Below are 18,882 nucleotides of genomic sequence, written 5' to 3'. Positions count from 1 at the left end.
TGCGGTCAAAATGCTTCCAAAATGCAGCTTTCCCAGACGCATTGGGAACTTTTCAAAAGCTCTCCCTTTACTATTTTATCTGTCTGTTAGCTTATCCATCTTGACTCAGACACGAGGCTCTCACTCTCTGATCTGATGACAGCACTACGTTACGGTGCTAAAAAGAAAGTGAAAGCAGCCTTTGTTTTGGCAAATTCTTCTGCTCTGTGCGACAATAAATAAATTATATGTAATTTAAAACCAAAACTAAGGCCTCAGTATGAGTTTAAGACGTGAACATGGTCATGTTTGTTGAATAAAATAAAAAAAATATATATATAATTTTGACTCCCGATTTTGTTTCCCGATCCCGATCTTCTGAAAATCATGTGATCGGCCCCCGATCATGATCGGATCGGGACATCCCTACTCCAGACTCAATCAAATTTTTGTTTCAGAAGATGAATGTAAAAGTACAAACTGATTTAGAGTGTTTTTGTCTCTTAACACTTTGATTGCCTAAGGCTAAATTCATGATATACCATAGGTTGCCAGCTCTATTTGTCTATGGAGAAGTTCCCCTTCTTTGCAGGGCTATAACTTTTTTAATTCTATTGCTAAATTGCCATTATAAGGGCCCATTCAATGTCCTATATGTATTGTTCAGGGTGTATGAACGTTAAACTTTTTCATTCACATATTCATACTAAAATATGATCTAAAGTATAAGTATGTTTTCATCTCTTTCTGCAGCTTTCTCCAGAACGTGATTTATAGCCCCAAATGCATTATATTGATGATCAAATACAGTTTGATAGCAATCGGCGCGATATAAAAAAGTCCAACTGGACGGACTTCTGGAAGTTACTACACGTCATCTGATGTTGACCGGATGGGCGAGGGGGCGTTTATAATTCCGTGGGCAGCGTTATACCATTCATCTAATGTGGGTCAAATGTTCATCATAGCAGTTAGTGTCGAACACGGAAATATTACACGCTAAAACTCACCCCAGTCTCCGCGGGCCGTTGGGCGATCAGCGTGGGGTAGACAGTTTTCCCTTATGGGATGTAAAAATATCCGGTCCATTTCCAGCTTGTATAATAGTATATACGTCCAAATCATGTTGTTTATCGAGTTATTGGCAACGGATCGCTATGTATTGTGACGAGCTAGAGTGCCGGAACCTATACCGAGTGCCCGGAAGTAATATGGGTGAACAGCACATCGTCCAAGTAACTTCCTGTTTGGCGATTGCGCCGATCGGCCACCAGATGGCGCTCTTGAACCGCTAGAGGGTTCAGTGGGGCTTTTTGGTGGGTCTCAGGCCAGCGGATGGGAAATATGAATCCGATCACAGATTTTTGAAATATTGATATCAAAGACGAGTTACGGCGTCTTCGGCAACTTGAGCATGGCGGGGAAGGACGCCTAAACTCGTCTTCTGGCAGTTAAAGTGTTAAGTTGAACCATAATGGTGTAATTTTGGTTGTTATGGTTAGTCCCTCCAATTACACATGAGCAGGGCTTGACAGTAACTTTTTGGCTCACCAGCCACTGTGGCTAGTGGTTTTCCAAAGTCACTAGCCACTCAGCATTTTCACCAACCAAAAATCCGTAATATTAGTTTAATAATAAATTAATAATACATGTTACATAATACATGTTAGTTTGTTTTTTTGGGGACATGCATTGCTATTCCTTGCACTATTTGGACAACTTTACACAATTCCTGTGAGTCTATGGAAGACATCTGTAAGTTTTTTTTTCAAAAAAGAATCATTGTTTTATATTTCTAATCAAGTACTCAAAAGCATCATTTTTCAGCCTCAGGATTTCAGGCTGTTATTGGATGGGCTCCGCCCATAAGCGCTTTGAGTGACAGTCACCCACACAGCGTGATACATGAGAGAGAGAGAGAGAGAGAGAGAGAGAGAGAGAGAGAGAGAGAGAGAGAGAGAGAGAGAGAGAGAGAGAAAGAGAAAGAGAGAGAGAGAGAACGAGCAAGCGAGAGAGAGAGAGAGAGAGAGAGAGAGAGAGAGAGAGGAGAGATGCGTCCCGACACACACGCAGTCAAGTTTGTGTGTAAATGCTCCGACGAGGGAGAGAGAGAGAGGAGAGATGCGTCCCCGACACACATGCAGTCAAGTTTGTGTGTAAATGCTCCGACGAGGGAGAGAGATGGCGCACACACATTTTCACACACACTTCTGCACGCGGTCCCGCCGGTCCCTCTCTCTCTCTCTCCCTCTCTCTCTCTCTCTCTCTCTCTCTCTCTCTCTCTCTCTCTCTCTCTCTCTCTCTCTCTCTCTCTTGCTCTCTCTCGCTCTCTCTCTCTCTATCTCTCTCTCCCTCTCGCTCGCTCGTTCTCTGCCTCTCTGTCAAAACCCGTTTGAGGAAGTGTCGGGTTACACTATGCGCTACAACCATAGAGGGGGCGTTACTGCAAATCAGTGCTATATTCACGTCAGCAAAACTGTCAAATCAGAACAGCTTAGTTGAGTGAGGGAAGATCTCGTGAACTCGAGACTAGACTGATGAGTCAATATGATAATTAACAACACAGACCACATTGATATAATCCCCAATTGCTAGGAAACAATGCTAAACACTGGAAAAGGCCATTTATAATGCATGGGACCTTTAATACTTAGTCGCACATCCACGTGGGACGTTACGGAACAGCAGCTTCATCTTGTCCAACTGAGCCGATTTCACAGAGACCAGGGATTTCGTTCAGCTTTCACACACACGCGAGAGGGCGAAGTGGATGGGCCAATGGAATGAGCAGCACACTGTGCGCACCCAGTGCTCATGGGAGTTGTAGTATCATGTAGTATCACCTCGAATTTACGTAATTATTTCAGATGCCTTTTGTAAACTACAATGATTTTTTTTCATAGAAAATGCTACTAAGGGGGCTTTCACACTAGCCATTCGGGGTCGTATCAGAGCACGATCGCACCAAAATAGAGTGTGATGAGAACGCTCCCCCCCCGTCACCGGGGACGCTGATTCAGTCCAAGACGGGACCGCTGGAATAGGTGGTCTCGGGTGAGCGCCAGTGTCCCCGACGACGGAGCGGGGCGTGGTGTGCAAGCAAAGCTGTAATGCTTTCATGCTTGCTTGAATTTTGGGCAGATAAAAACATACAGCAACAACTGGACAATACCCACAAAAACTATATTTATGGGCAATTTGGCGAGTTCAGACCTCAACCAAACAAGCATGTTGAGCCTCACGGCTCAGTGGATGATGGAAACTTCGAGATGAAGCCGCGTCTAAGACTTCCCTGGCTCGCATTAGGCCTGGCAATTTCTTTGCCATTGCTATGTCTATACATTGGTTTCTTGTTCGAATGCATTTATTTCTATAGACTGATGTATTTTTCTGCCACGAAAAATGAAGCCTCTAATAATTGCCCAAAATGTAAGCTGTAAAAGATAAGCTAAAACGTGTACAAAGCCACTTATTCTGAGATGATAATTCATGTATCTGGATAACCAATGCACAGATTTTGTCGAGTGTAGTTAGTCTGGTGTAGTTTTCGTCCACGAAAAATGGAAGCTCTAATTATTATTATTCAAAGAGTCTATTTTTTAACACATTCATGGCCATTTGGATCCGTCTAAAATCACTGTAGACGGCCAGCATTTCTAAACAGACTTGCATAGTCCGTGGGGCTGTTTGTAGAGCAAAATATATACTTTATAGTATTGCTATCTGTCCATTCTCATTGTCAATTGACACCATAAACCGTCCCTTCAAAATGGCTTAAAGAAATAATTTTTTCATCAATACGTTCTCATTTTATAGCGTCTTGAATATAAGCGTTATAAGGGATTTCGGCTAGTATATTTCCTGGAAGGCGAGATACAGGGCTAATAAGGTTAAATCCAATGGCATTTCGGATATACAGAATCTACAGTTAAAACTCAAACTGCATATGATTGGTATGATGGTCCACCATGAATGCATGAAAGGGGGGGGGGGGGGGGGGGGCGTCGTTTCTGATTATTGATTACCAATAACCGTGTTAGCCTCATTAGCCTCATTCGCTGATCGGGTGGATAAGCATAACAAGCCCTGATCAGCATGTAATTTACGTGAAAAAGATCTTACCATGGGCCGGTTGGATCCCCCAAAGCATTTCCCAGTTATCGATCACCATCTGGTAGATTCATATGTCCATTGGCTGATGATATATTCCTTTACTGCACACTGAAATCCGCGTCCCAAAACGTATTCCAAGCTACTAGGCTGCACATCCAGAATCCAGCTAACTGGAAACTACATTGAAAGTCAAAAAGAATAGTGCACCGTTCTGCCACAGGGCACACTGCATTATCGAGACAGTGCCCCTAAGAGGATCTGGCCGGTAATGCACTTTTCAGAATTCGAAGAGGAGGGTAGATCTGCAGTGCAGCTCGGTGACATCGAGTAGGTTATTACAATGGAATAAAAGCCAAAGCAACCTTGCCATGGACATGTCCGTGGTTGGTCCTCAACCGTTGGATTCGAAACACGGATTTAGCCGTGGTTGGCCCCGAAACGGTTAAGCTATACTCAGACCTGGCAGGTCGGGTACTGGAACCATGTCATTTCCTGTTTCTTTTTTGTTCTTTCCGAGGATTTACATATACCAAAAGCACAACTGAACTGTATCGCTTATTCCTCCCTTCTAGCAAGACGTCTCATTCTTATGAACTGGAAAAACTAACATCCTCCCTCATTTGGCAGGTGGATTTGTGATGTAATGTATCATCTTAAAGTTGAAAAGATCATATACTTTGCGGGGATCAAGTAGAAAATTTGATGTGGTGTGGCAACCCTTTATCTCTTATGTGGAACGGTTGACTACGTCTCTCACCTCCTGAAACAAGGACACTGTATAGGAACGACTCTGTAACATGAAGTGCTCTGAGAACTTTTTCTTTTATCTTTATTTTCTTAAATTTGTTTTCTATTATTATTATTATTATTATTATTATTATTATTATTATTATTATTATTATTATTATTATTATTATTATTATTATTATTATTATTATTATTATTATTATTTTTTTTTTTTTTTTTTTTTTTTATATAGTTTTTGGTGTTTTGTTCCGTTTCTCTTCTGTTTTGTTTATATGTGTATGTATGTCACGTCCGTAGTGTCTAGGGATGCCCCGATCGATCGGCCACCGATCGTTATCGGCCGATAATCAGTATAAATATGCGATCGGTGATCGGTGATAATGCTTTATTTTCGCCGATCGTCAAAACCGATCGAAAAACGAGATCTCACTTGCTGAGTTCTGTCTCAGACGCTCCGTCTCCTCCTCCTCCTCCTCCCTTCCCTGTGTAAACAAGCTCGGGCAATAGTCTGCTCTAACCTAGTGCATGCGAGCTCCGTGAGCTAACGTTAGCTACCGTTACTGTTTAAACAGAATGACCCAGTCAACTATTCACTTTTAGTTTAATACATGAGGCATTGTTAACGGTATCTAGCCGGCTAGCTACTGATAGCTCCTGATATCAACAAATGCTCCAGCAATAGTCTAGTTAGTAGACGTGCATGATAGCTCACGTTAGCGCACGTTAGCTCACTGTTCAAAACGAAACGTCCCATTAAACTAAATAGTTCACTGAGGCGTTGTCTTAACGTTATATAGCCGGCTAGCAGTAGCTACAGATAGCTCCTGATATCAATGTCTTATAACAGTGATTCGATGCGTATTCGAGCCCCGGCTTGCATCGCAGTCACAAACGGGGCTAGCTGAGGGAGTAGGGTAATATCTGCAGAGCCTAGGGTATATCTGCAGAGCCGCAGATATACCCTGCTGAGGGCATGCTGAATGTGATTTGATCAAAGCAGAGTATACACACAGACAGTGGAGATAGCGAGCATTTTTGACTTGTTGCGTGGTGGCGATGTCTCGCAGATACAACTACAAGCATAATTATATAATATATATATTTTATAAAAAATATATATATATATTTATATAAAATAAAATAAATGTTTTATCAAAAACGATCAATATCGGATCGGTATTGGCCGATATGGCTCAAGACGATCGGTGATCGGTATCGGTGGCAAAAAACGTGATCGGGGCATCCCCTAGTAGTGTCTACTGTAATGTCTAAAAAAAACTGTAATAAAAATATCAAATATAAAAAAAGAATTCACTGTAATTCTGCGGTCCTCTACCATTTCCTCGCTGAGCTGCCTGGATGGCGCTCTCCCCAAAGGGGCTTGAATCGTGTTCCTCGATGAATGCGCAGGAATGACTATAGTGTGGGCATTTTTCAGTCTGTCAACAAGTATTAAATGTAATAATCAGAATTTTAGGCCTTAAAAACGTCTGATCAGCCCCACCCCCCCCCCCCCCCCCCCCCCCCCCCCCCCCCCCCCCCATACGACAAGTTGTATGGAATTACTTCTTTCATAGTAATTTTTCTTCATACGTTGTTGGCAAGTATGGCTGTGAAATTCTATTCAAAGTAGTCTTAAAAAGGTCTTAAATGTAACTTGTTGAAACCTGCAGGATCCCCCTTAAACAATATACATTTTCCAGGAAATTCTCCTTTTTTAATAGGGAAATTTGCCAGACCCCAATACTGAAGTGACCTAGTCTTTTAGACACGGGGTGCGATTTCATCTTGGAGCAGTTGCTCTGGCTCAGGGCCTCGACATGTATAATCCATTCCTACACATGAACTCCCTCTGAGATGCATTGTGATGAGAGGAGCAGCCTTTTCGTTCTCAAGGATCTCAAGGGAAGATGCGATACTGAGGGCTCGCAAATCTCAAGTACGGTACTTACCGCATAAATTGTTTTTATGACCACCTACGTGTATGTGACTTTTATTCACTTAAAAGATAATGTGTCCCTGTACGAAAATGTGTCCCTGTACTTAAGCTCACTGAAAGTGTGTGTGTGTGTGTGTGTGTGTGTGTGTGTGTGTGTGTGTGTGTGTGTGTGGTGTGTGTGTGTGTGTGTGTGTGTGTGTGTGTGTGTGTGTGTGTGTGTGTGTGTGTGTGTGTGTGTGTGTGTGTGTTTTAATATTATTTACTATAGAGGCAAAACAACAAGAAGCCTGTAATCAAAAGCCCACATTTTGTACTTTTACCATATAATTATCCTTCCTGTTGTTTATAAATTAGATGAGTTCTCAGCAACAAAAGCCCAGTTTAAGGGGATAATCCACACTGGAGTAAGTGCTTTCTGGCTGGACTGAAAGAATTCCCAGTTTGTGATAATCAGACAGGCTTATTATATACTCAACACCAATACTCACACTTTGCAGTATCATTCAGGAGAGTGTACACACACACACACACGCACGCACGCACGCACGCATGAACGCACGCACACACACACACGGTTTCCAAGAGAGATTGTAAATGGTGTCAGCCCTTTATGCTTGAGTACTGATGAGGGTGTGGAGGTATTGGCACCAATGCATCTTTTATGAGAGGGCACAAAAGATGTTCCCCCGAGTGGTGTTCCAGAAATGGAAAATCATGATTAGGTAAAACTGATACTCTCCAATTATCTCTTCTCTGTGCCATTTGGGGTTAAATTGGGATTATCTTTTGATGCTGGAATTAACAAGGCCTTTTTTTTTTGTATAAAAAAAAAAATTACCAACGGCTTTTCAGGAATGGTCACGCGAATAACTAACACCATTGTTCCTAGCTAGATTTCTCTCCCCGTTTGCTCCATGTCTTTGACAGAAGTCCGATGCAATGTGAGAAAGGAAGCACATGTTAGATAGATAGCCACCGGCAGGAATTACATCATGGGATCCTCCTTGTGATAAATTAGGCCCTCGTTCTTGTCGGGTCTTGGATGACTCTCCTGGCTCCATGACGCCTTGCACATTAGAGTTTATAAACCGGTTATGAGCACGTATGATCTGCAGGTGTCTAATGCTTTGTTTATACAGTGTAGTGTTTAGCCTGCAGGGCTATTGATGATGCACCTCCCACAAGTGCACCTCAGGATAGGGGCAACGCTGTCCCTTACATTAACTATTTACATTTCAATTTAGTCATTTAGCTGACGCTCTTATCCAAAGCGACTTACAGACAGGGTTCGCACAAGGTCCTTGAAGTGCTTAACTCATTCAGCGCCAGAGCGATATGCCCGATATAGGTCTAGAACGCCACCGCTTTAATCAATGGGGGGACTGCGAGATTTGCGAGTGCTTAAAATATATCTTAAATTATAGCTATGGGTCTAATACACCCATCGATTATCAGTGAGTTGCTTCCAGTCAACATGTACAAAACTGATCTGTACATCTGTACATTTCCGTTTTATACCGTTTTGAATATGAGTATAGTTTTGGTGCTTCAGAGTAATTCCATGAAAAGATGCGATAATAGCCCTTTAGTGGAATACACTAAACACGTTGTCATTTTTCGCCTGATTACACACTGATGGGCGGGCGGGGTTACTGTTCCATGCCATCGTTGTTGAGGCCTACCTCGCCTGCGTATTTAAACCCTGCCCGCACGGCTCAGATCGTCCCAGAAAAGAAACTACACCATTCCTAATGGAGTGCAATACCAGCTGGAAGGTGTAGGCGGCGGTATTTGCCCTTTTGCGAGCTCAGACCCATTCCCAATGATAACATCAGGCTGGATGGATGAAAATTAATGGATATAGCTAATCGACTATCATCGACTGGCGCTGAAGTGAGTTAAAATGCTTGATTTTTTACCAAAAAAAGTCAAGGCCTGGAATTCCTTGAAAACAACCCATTTTTTAACAAGGTGCTTAAAAAGTCCTTGAAATTCAAATCAATCATTTGCATTGAAAGTTTTGTTCATACATGATAAAATTGTTCTGAATCAAGAAATAGATTTTTTTTTATTTAAAGTGTAACTAATTGTCGGAAATTGGTTTTAAATTGGTTTTTCCTATTAAAAAAAAACAGCATTTAAAAGAAAAATAGTGCTTGGGAAAGTACTTGAAAGTCCTTGAATTTCATTTAGCAATGTCTGTGGGAACCCTGTACAGATGAACTGTTACCACATTGCCAGGTCGGACATTTGAAGTAAATATTTGTTGCCTGCTTTAAAAAAAAAAAAAATGATTTAAACAAAACGTTTACAAGTCACAAGTGACCAGCAGAACAAATGGTTGCCTTATTTGATGGCACGCCTTCTCCAGCGCGGCTGTCGACACGTTCCACTGACATTGTGATGAAGTGCTCTCTCGCTGCAGCAGGCTGGAGAGCTGGCAGGAGACTTTTAATAAAGGAATGGGTGACTTAATACCCGCTCTGGTTTCTGCTTTCAGATATTCTATCCCGAAACGACAGATGTGTACGATCGCAAAAACATGCCCAAGGTGGTTTACTGCATACATGCACTGAGGTAAGGACCTCCTCCAGCCCTTCCCCTGCCCTCGACAGTAAGGTAACATACTTATACATACATATGTCTTTTTAAATGGGGGACTTCGCCAAAAAAAAAAACGCTGGCTTATTTTGCCCATATAGTCTGTGCAACCGGCGGTGCTGTAATTAATTAATTAGTAATTAATCACTGGTGGCCATATTCAAACCCACTTACTCTCAATAACTGTCAAACTAAATGAATGTGTGCAAAACTGTTTATTGGTGAAGTGCTCCTTAGCTTGTTACTACAGTAAGTATGAAATCAGGATGCGTTCCTTTCTGATTCTACCCCACGTGACTGACAAACGTGAGTTAAGATCTGAGAAAGGAGGGGAAATAATGTGATATGAAATGGGAAGTGAGAATGTTTTTTTCCTCTGTGGTCAGGCTCTTGAGGGCGTGTCGTTCCAAGCAGTCAGTTCAGACGTTGTGTTTAGATAAGCCAAGGTTACGTTATGCACTGCAGCTGCATGCTTTATATGAAACTGTATCTTGCTCTTATCGCAGGTTCACACTGACTTGCTTATGATAATGTGTTTCTAAAATAATAAATAATTCATAGGCTTTAATATGCATGAGGTTTACTCGTATTTTTCACTGTTTTGAAAGGCATGTGTTTACTGGGTCAAGGCTGAGATAACCCACTTAATCATTTTATGACATTGGGACAAGGTTCAGTGGACATTGTTGTAAACTACAATATATCGCTGCTGTCTGGTGAAACTCCTGTATCTTTTAAAAGGGTACTGTAAATGTAACAGGAATGTAGAAAAAAATAACCACATTTTTCAGATTGACACCCATGTCTTGTTGAACCTATACTTTAGGGTTTAGATTTTTTTTTACTGTCCTTAGGGTCTTAAAACCTATGTCAGCCATGTCTACTTTCACTTCAAGTAAAAACATGAAACGATGGGAGATACAAGGTTTTCATCTGCAACAGTGACATGCTCTACTGGTCACATTCTCTCGGGAGGTTTATGAAAACTTAAACTGATATATGTCATCATTCCACACTCACACACACACACACACACACACACACACACACACACACACACACACACACACACACACACACACACACACACACACACACACACACACACACACACACACACACACACACACACACACACACACACACACACACACACACAGCGCTTCTCATCACCTCCATTCAGCATGTCTGCTGAACCTTTCTAGCACAGAAATTCCAGTCACTCTTGCCAACACTTTGCCCCCAGTCTCCCCTCAAAGCCTGCACCATTGTGACGGTCGGCTCTCTGTAACGGTATCAAAGGAAGCGTTGGGTGTCACTATTGACCACGGTGTGGCCATTTTGCCCGTGTCATGCTCAGGTTGGGATTCCTTTTCCGTCCTATTCCCACCCTGCGTGGAGTGGCCAATTGCGTTTGTTTGTCTCGGAATCTCATGACATCACATGCTGGGTTCATGGCGCGCGGAGCCTCTGCGCTACACGGCATGGTTCTGTCCATCTGGACTTGGGCTGCGGGCCAAACGCACACTCCTGGGGAGCGATTGTGTTCGCCGCTCTGCTTGTTTTCTATCTCTGTTGTAGCGTTTTGTCCTGAGAGAGTCCTGAGAGAGACGGCTTCCTTCCCCCACTGTGCACCGCGCACACGTGCTCTTCCTTCCTGGCGGGCTGGCCTGGCCGCCATAGGGGGAGCGGGGAATACTCTGGCATAAACACATACACAGTACACACACACACACACACACACACACATGGAGGCACAGGAAAGGACGCTGCCTCACATTCAGTAACATGGAAAAATGGGAAGGGAGTACAATGGAGCAGGGACGAACAGAAGAGGGGTTACAAGTGAATCTTTCAGGGGAATTATAGACTTGAGAAAGAAGTGGGTGTTGTGAAGGACGGTGGTTGGCCCTCTTGTCAGCTGGTTTATCCTCTTTGTTTCTCCTTATAGTGAATCTGTCAGCTGTTCGTGCTCTTTATTGCTCTTTATTTCTCCTCAGAGTGAATTCATGAGAAGTGTGTGTGATATAATGTATGCATTGGCCAGTCGTTGGGGAAACAGGCTTAGTTGGAAGTGTAGGAACCCTTCATCCCCTACATCCTCCAGAGGTAAATGGGGAAAGGTTTGCGTTAGACGTCAATGGGCCCATAGGTGTGAAGTGGCCCGTCGACAATGGGCACGCTGTGTTTTGCCTGGGGATGAGGGAAGTCTGTGCACAGTGCGGCATGAAAACACTGTGTCGAAATGCCACTAAAAAAAAGGAACGGATGTTCTTTCCCTCCAAAAAAAAAACTCCAAAGTATGAATTCCCCTTTAGAAGTCTGTTTGTGTGGAGAGAGCAAGTACTCAAAGGCTAATGGATTACACAATGTTATCACTCAAACCCAAAAAACATGTGTTTTACCTACTTGTGTTAAAAAGAAAACAATTCTGCCAAGCTAATTTAAATTGTTTTACGGTGTCATATCCTATTCTGGTTTCCCTGGCTGCAACAACACAGTCCATTCACTGTTCATTACAGCCTGCTGTTGCTCCAGGCCAGACCAGTCATCTGATTGGCTATAAAGAAACTCTGTCAACACCAGTGGAATGTAATGAAGCCACAGTCGGTTTTTTGTGTGTTAATAATATCACTAATATGAGTCAGTGGTCATCATGTTAAACCTTCCCCTTGTCCTTAGATTCAGATTCAGATTATTTTATTGTCACGTCGTTCAGCAAGTAGAATGGAGGTAGTGATGCACTCCTTGAGAACATCGGTTCTCAATGTGGGGTCCTTGAGGGGCCTCTGGAGGGGTTCCTAGTACAATGAGGAATAGTTTACTAGTATTTCATTGGCTAGACGTTTACCCATTGAGGGAATGTGTGAGAATGACTCTGATCATAGGTGTCACTCTCCGCTGTTCTCTCCCCACCTATGGTGTGTAGACACTAGACAGGTATGGAATTCTGGACTAAATCATATCTAACAACAAAAGTATTTTCAGATGGGGGTCCCAGAGACAAAATCTTATCAAATGGGGTTGTTTGTTGCCTGATGTGTATCAACTTAGGGGTCCTGAGTGACACAGGAGAAGTCTGAAAACCACGGCCTGAAAACCAGCTGTGTCCCATGAACATACTGTTGTCCACGGGGGCAGCAGCGGCCCTGAGGTTAGAGGTCGTTGGTTTGAACTCTGGACCGGGCAGGACAAATCTGGGCAGGGGAAAGTGAATGAATAAGGCTTTCCCCTCCCTCCTCAGTCGCTGTTGAAGTGCCCTCGAGCAAGGCACTTAAGCTCCCAACAACTCCAGTAGAGTGTAAGTTGTCAAACTGGGGTTGTGGCTGAGCAGGGCAGCTACCAGGTGTGAATGTGTGCAACTGGGTGAGTGTGAAGCAGGTGCTGAAAGAAGAACCTACCAGTACATTGTCAGCAACATCTACCGTGCAGGGCAAATGTGTCGTCTAGTGTAGTGAATTAATTAATTAATTAATGAATCTTTATTTCGAACATGATTAAAAAACAAAGAATAAAAAAGACAAACAACGAAAATTATACATATCACTGTTCGAAAAGGAGTAGGAAGAAGCCTAAGCTTATCATGCCCTACCCCTATCCGCCACTTCCAAGTGGGAACATTAATTAATACTTAAATTATATAATGGAGAATATCCATATTGCCAATAATTCTTCATTCTTAACATTGAAAACAACATAAAATAAGTATCCATAATGTAGTACAAAAGAAAAAGAAAAAGAAAACAACAGCTTAGAATCTAGAAGATTGACAATAGTCACTCACCTCACCTTTCCTCCTTTTGGTCATTTGCTAATATCATTACATTATAACTTTTTTTAAATAAAGAAATATTTCTGCTTTCCTACATTTGATCTCTAGACAATTCCACACAGTTACTCGATAGGATGATATGCACCTGCTCCTGAGATTGGTGCGAGCATAACGCGTATCAAAGTTGCATTTACATCTCTAATTATATCCCTTATCCCTCTCTATAAATACTTTTTTAATGTTACCTTGGTGTTCTTGAGTCTTTGCTCAATACATTATCTGTGTAGTCTCTTCCTTCAGAGTTCTACTGGGGCTCAGACACACCACATCTATAATTAATTTACATTATCAGAGACCTGTGGGGAGATGAAAGTTTAATGAAGTTTCCAGCCACCTGCTTGTTGCATGTCTGGTGTGCAAAATGTGACAATGTAGTGTGCTTTGTTTTGAGGCGACACTGCCACCTTGTGGGGAAAGGTGTAACATAGCACTGATTTAGATGGGGCAGCCATGATCAATCAATCAATATACTACTCAATACTTTTGATAAATGTATCTCTGTATGCAGCGGTTTTTCTTTTTCTTCTCTTCATGAATTTGACTGTCTGGTGAAATGTTTTTTTTCTTCTAGTTTATAAGCCTACTCTTATAAGGTATTTATCTAGTATCATATTAAAACATTGATGGTAGGCTACTCTTATAATGTATTTATTATTGTATTAGGATATTCATGGTAGCCTACTCTTATTATGTATTTATATATTATTGTATTAGGATGTTCATGATAGCCCAATGTTATAATGTATTTGTCTACTATTATATTAAGACATTCATGATAGCCTTATATTCTATGATAGTCTACTAATAATGTCTTTTATTCTAGCTTATATCTATACAAACTGGGCATCGCACCACAGATCCAGGACCTGCTGGGGAAAGTGGCCTTCACAGGTAAATCCATTGCACATTGGACTTAGCTGATAATCAGACTGAATTTGCATACCATTTCAATATCAATAATGTAAAAGGTGGCAGACAGACTGGTTCAGGACCCAGGAAAACATTGGGTAGCTTTACCAGATAATATTCTAAATGATTAAATTCATAAGGGAGTTTAAAAAGACATCAGACCACATTATTACATTGAAGCCACTGCTGGTTTGAGGCGTCACAAAAATGTATCCATAAATAAAAGGAAGTGGTGTGGTAATTACTTCTCCATTTTGAAATGTAAGGATACCTGCTAACTCAAGACTTTTCTGTGTGTGCGTTTGTACCCGCTTGCGTGTGTGTGTGTGTGTTTACATAATGAAAGCCTTCCTTGGGTGTGTCGTTATGATGGGTAATTACTGATGTTAAGTATAATGGCCTCATTATCATCACACACTAAAGCGTGTTCCAATTCTTGATCCTCCAATCACAACTGTTTCTTTCCTCTGACAAACAAAGTTGCAGGGTTGAATAACCTCTGTGGTTTTAGAAAGAGGATGAGATCAAGAGTATACATGTTTGTTTAGATCTGCTATCATCCCCTCCAGTCATTCACTGACATTGAATACACAAATATTACCATACCAATTTACCTATCTCAAGCAAGGCCTCTTTTCTTGATCCTCCAATCACAACTGTTGCTTCCAAAAAAGACTTGACCCATTTTATACAGCATCAGTGTTGGAGCGGCAGTGGTCTAAAGCAGTGGTTCTCAACAAGTCTAGCCTCTGGACCCAACATTTTCCTTAGTCATTAAGTTGCGACCCAAGTTTTTTAACAACTATGATTTATTTCAATAATTTGTTTGCAGTAATACACAATCTTTCATGCACTGTTAAAAACATGAAATAAACACAAAAAAGTGCAACAAAAGTGCAACTAGGGCTAAAAACCCAATGAAATAAAATAATAATAAATAATATATGCTTCTTAGCAGATTTCTTAGCTTAACATAACATACCTAAGTTTGGGGGAACTAATGGGATAACTGGGGTTGCAACAAAAGTGCAACTAGGGCTAAAAACTAGGGATGTCCGATATTATCGGCCGATATCGGCATTAAAATGTGAAAATATCGGTATCGGTTTTCAATTTTATTTAATTTTTTTTACATTTCTATAACCTTTATTTACCCAGGCAAGCAAGTAAGAACAAATTCTGATTTTATTTATTGTCAAAAGTATGCATACTGTTGTGTTAATTCCACAACAAGAGATATGTAATGTTAATTACCTGAAATTATTCCATTTGGGGGGGGGGGGGGGGGGGGGGGGGGGAAACCCTGCATATATCGGTATCGGTTGATATCGGTTGATATCGGTATCGGAAATTAAAAGTTGGACAATATTGGTATATCGGTATCGGTAAAAAAGCCAATATTGAGCATCCCTACTAAAAACCCAATGAAATTAAATAATAATAATAAATAATTATGCTTCTTAGCAGACTTCTTAGCTTAACATAACAGACCTACAGTAAGTTTTGGGGAACTAATGGGATAACTGGGGTTGCAACAAAAGTGCAACTAGGGCTAAAAACCCAATGAAATAAAATAATAATAATAATAATAATAATAATAATAATAATAATAATAATAATAATAATAATAATAATAATAATAATAATAAATAATTATGCTTCTTAGCAGACTTCTTAGCTTAACATAACAGACCTACAGTAAGTTTGGGGGAACTAATGGGATAACTGGGGTTGCAACAAAAGTACAACTAGGGCTAAAAACACAATGAAATAAAATAATAATAATAATAATAATAATAATAATAACAATAACAATAATAATAATAATAATAATAATAATAATAATAATAATAATAATAATAATAATAATAATAAATAATATATCCTTCTTAGCAGACTTCTTAGCTTAACATCCCAGGGAACTCAAAGTCTGGGGTGATGGTAGACAAAGCAACTCTGAGGTCATGCTCAATGTATAAATCTGTTCCTCTGCTTTGTCTTCAGCTGGACCAGAGCTGAGAAGCCACTTTCACATTTATATATATTTTTTTACACACACATCCGCGACCCACTCAAAATGGCCCCGCGGCCCACTTTTGGGTCGCGACCCACCAGTTGAGAAACACTGGTCTAAAGGCTAGAGAAGTGGGCTTCTCTTGGGCAAGGCACTTAACCCAGGGTGCTGCTGAAAAAGAGCATCCATGCTCAGCGAGCCTACACTTTGTAAATAATGCTTTAAAAGAATACAAAAACATTTTGTTGAAGCTTCATTTAACAAGTTTTGTCCCATTGAGACTAATTTCTCATGAGAGACCTGACCAAGAAGGGCAGCAGTACATAGTTTCAGATACAACATAGAACTCTCGTCAAGATGGCAGTTGAGCTAAAGGTACAATACAACCAAAGTGCAACAATGGCTTTAAATTCACTGAGGGGTGACTAGGTCCTGAAGCAGCCGCTCAGAAGACTGAGCTTATGAACGATCGAAGGTGGATGGGTCCTTTTTTAAGCTCCCAGCTAATATGCTTCTCTACTGTCTGTTGTCTCTGTCTCCCAGAGGAGGAGATCAGCAACATGAGGAGTGAGCTGGACAAGTATGGCATCCAGATGCCCACCTTCAGTAAGATAGGAGGGATCCTGGCCAATGAGCTGTCAGTGGACGAGGCAGCCTGTGAGTAAACCCTAATATGACTGGCCATGTAATTGTGGTTTGTGGCATGGTTTTCATTTTTAGAATTGAAAATGTCATTGAATTGTGACCTTAAAAATCTAAAGTGAAATCAAAATGTGGATTTGTAGAATTGTTGTTTCACCCTTAACCACTACAAAAGATGGAGATGTTTTAGTGTCACCTTTCGATATCTGGACCCTGTTGACTTTTCTGTTTGTCAACTGTTGGTTTTCTTGTATCTTGATGACGGTAAACCTCCAGCCCTCCCAACACTCAGCCACCCTCTTTTCAGTGCATGCCGCTGTGATCGCCATCAACGAGGCGGTTGAAAAGGGCCAAGCATCTGTGACAATGACGACCCTGATGAATCCTAATGCCATGCTGAAGCACATCCAGGAGCACCTGGCCCAGGACTACCATGACGCAATGAGCCGGGCCAAGGTCCGCAAGGAGGACCAGTCCTCGGGCAGGGTGAGAGGCCCGTTACACAAGAACCTGTAGAGCTCCAGTCTGCCTCTGGTTCTCATAATGAACATAGTGATCATTGGTTGTTAGGGTTTCAAGCTCATCTAATATAATCTTTTTATTTACTGTTTTGGATTCACCAAACAAAAAAAAATAAAAAATAAAGCAAAGGAGATCTCGTGATATCTTGGGACTGGAGGGTTGAAATGATTGAGCAGAGTACAGTATGTATACTAGTGCTAGTAATGTTTGCTAATACAGTACCTGACAGGAAATAAACTTGGGCCCAAGCTGTTCCCCTAGCAACGCAGTTCCATTGTAAAAGGTCTATAGAGAATAACCATTCAAGCTAAATTTCACCCTGACCATTTCAGTAAGCTGTGTTTTTCCTGTTTGGTGTTTGGTAACAAGACAACTCACTGACGAGAACTGGTACTGCCTGAGGTTCTAGCTGGGTGACCACTGCTGATTCACTGTCCGCAGGCCTTGCTAGCACATTCCAGTGGCTGCAGTGTTAGCTTAACCTCTCCAAACACTGGCCCAGCCTCAACACCGCTCAGCATCTCACCAGAGTCTCCTGCCATACCCCTCCTCATGCATACTGTACAAACACTGGCGTCTAGTGACGTCTTGTGATTTGTGATACAGCAGCATATTATTATGTAATATACAGTACAGTATATAACTTCATCAGTATAAATTAGCTTAAAGGAAAACTCCAACATTTTGGGAAATTAGCTTATTTAACATCTTCCCTGGAGTTAGACAAGAAGATACATACCTTTTTTGTCTCTGTGCGTGCATTTAGCTTAGGGAACAGTCGCTCCGTTAGCATAGCTTAGCTTCATCACTGGAAGTGAGGCAGGACAGTAGCGTGACGTTCCCTACAGGTTTGTTGATATTCTCATTCCTTCAAAGGATCCGAACCGATTGAAGTTTATGGATACCATGACTTAAAATCCTCTTACCTTGACGATTAAAAGCCTCCCCAATTTAGAAAACGGTAATCCAATGGCTGGTATTGATAATATACTACTAACTACTGGACGCTCGGAGCTAACCGGAGCTAACGCAGAACAGGAGGATGGTAAAGCAAATATAATGACTTCCTTTCTGGGGTTTTCAAAATAAAAGTGCGACGTTTATAGCAGCGGAAAACGTTTATTTTGTACATTATCTAACGTTAACACGAACCTAAACTAACGTCACAACTAACCTAAAGTTAGTTTAGGTTCGTGTTAACGTTAGATAATGTACAAAATAAACATTTTCCGCTGCTATAAACATCGCACTTTTATTTTGAAAACCCCAGAAAGGAAGTCATTATATTTGCTTTACCATCCTCCTGTTCTGCGTTAGCTCCGGTTAGCTCCGAGCGTCCAGTAGTTAGTAGTATATTATCAATACCAGCCATTGGATTACTGTTTTCTAAATTGGGGAGGCTTTTAATCGTCAAGGTAAGAGGATTTTAAGTCATGGTATCCATAAACTTCAATCGGTTCGGATCCTTTGAAGGAATGAGAATATCAACAAACCTGTAGGGAACGTCACGCTACTGTCCTGCCTCACTTCCAGTGATGAAGCTAAGCTATGCTAACGGAGCGACTCTAAGCTAAATGCACGCAC

General features: G+C 41.3%; 1 protein-coding gene across 1 annotated transcript in view; it reads left to right on the top strand.

The window, feature by feature from the left end:
- Window positions 1–18,882, top strand: part of iqgap2 (IQ motif containing GTPase activating protein 2) — a 152,343-nt gene that overhangs the window by 48,700 nt on the left and 84,761 nt on the right. Inside the window, exons 5-8 of the mRNA XM_084315885.1 lie at window positions 9,279–9,355; window positions 14,035–14,102; window positions 16,678–16,791; window positions 17,084–17,262. Of these exons, the coding sequence (XP_084172011.1) occupies window positions 9,279–9,355; window positions 14,035–14,102; window positions 16,678–16,791; window positions 17,084–17,262 (438 nt within the window). The remainder of the gene's footprint in view (window positions 1–9,278; window positions 9,356–14,034; window positions 14,103–16,677; window positions 16,792–17,083; window positions 17,263–18,882) is intronic.

This window comes from Notolepis coatsorum (assembly GCF_963971535.1).
Source record: "Notolepis coatsorum genome assembly, chromosome: 1".
NCBI lineage: Eukaryota > Metazoa > Chordata > Actinopteri > Aulopiformes > Paralepididae > Notolepis > Notolepis coatsorum.
Note: the sequence above shows the minus strand (reverse complement) of the source record. Positions and strands in the feature narration are given on the sequence as shown.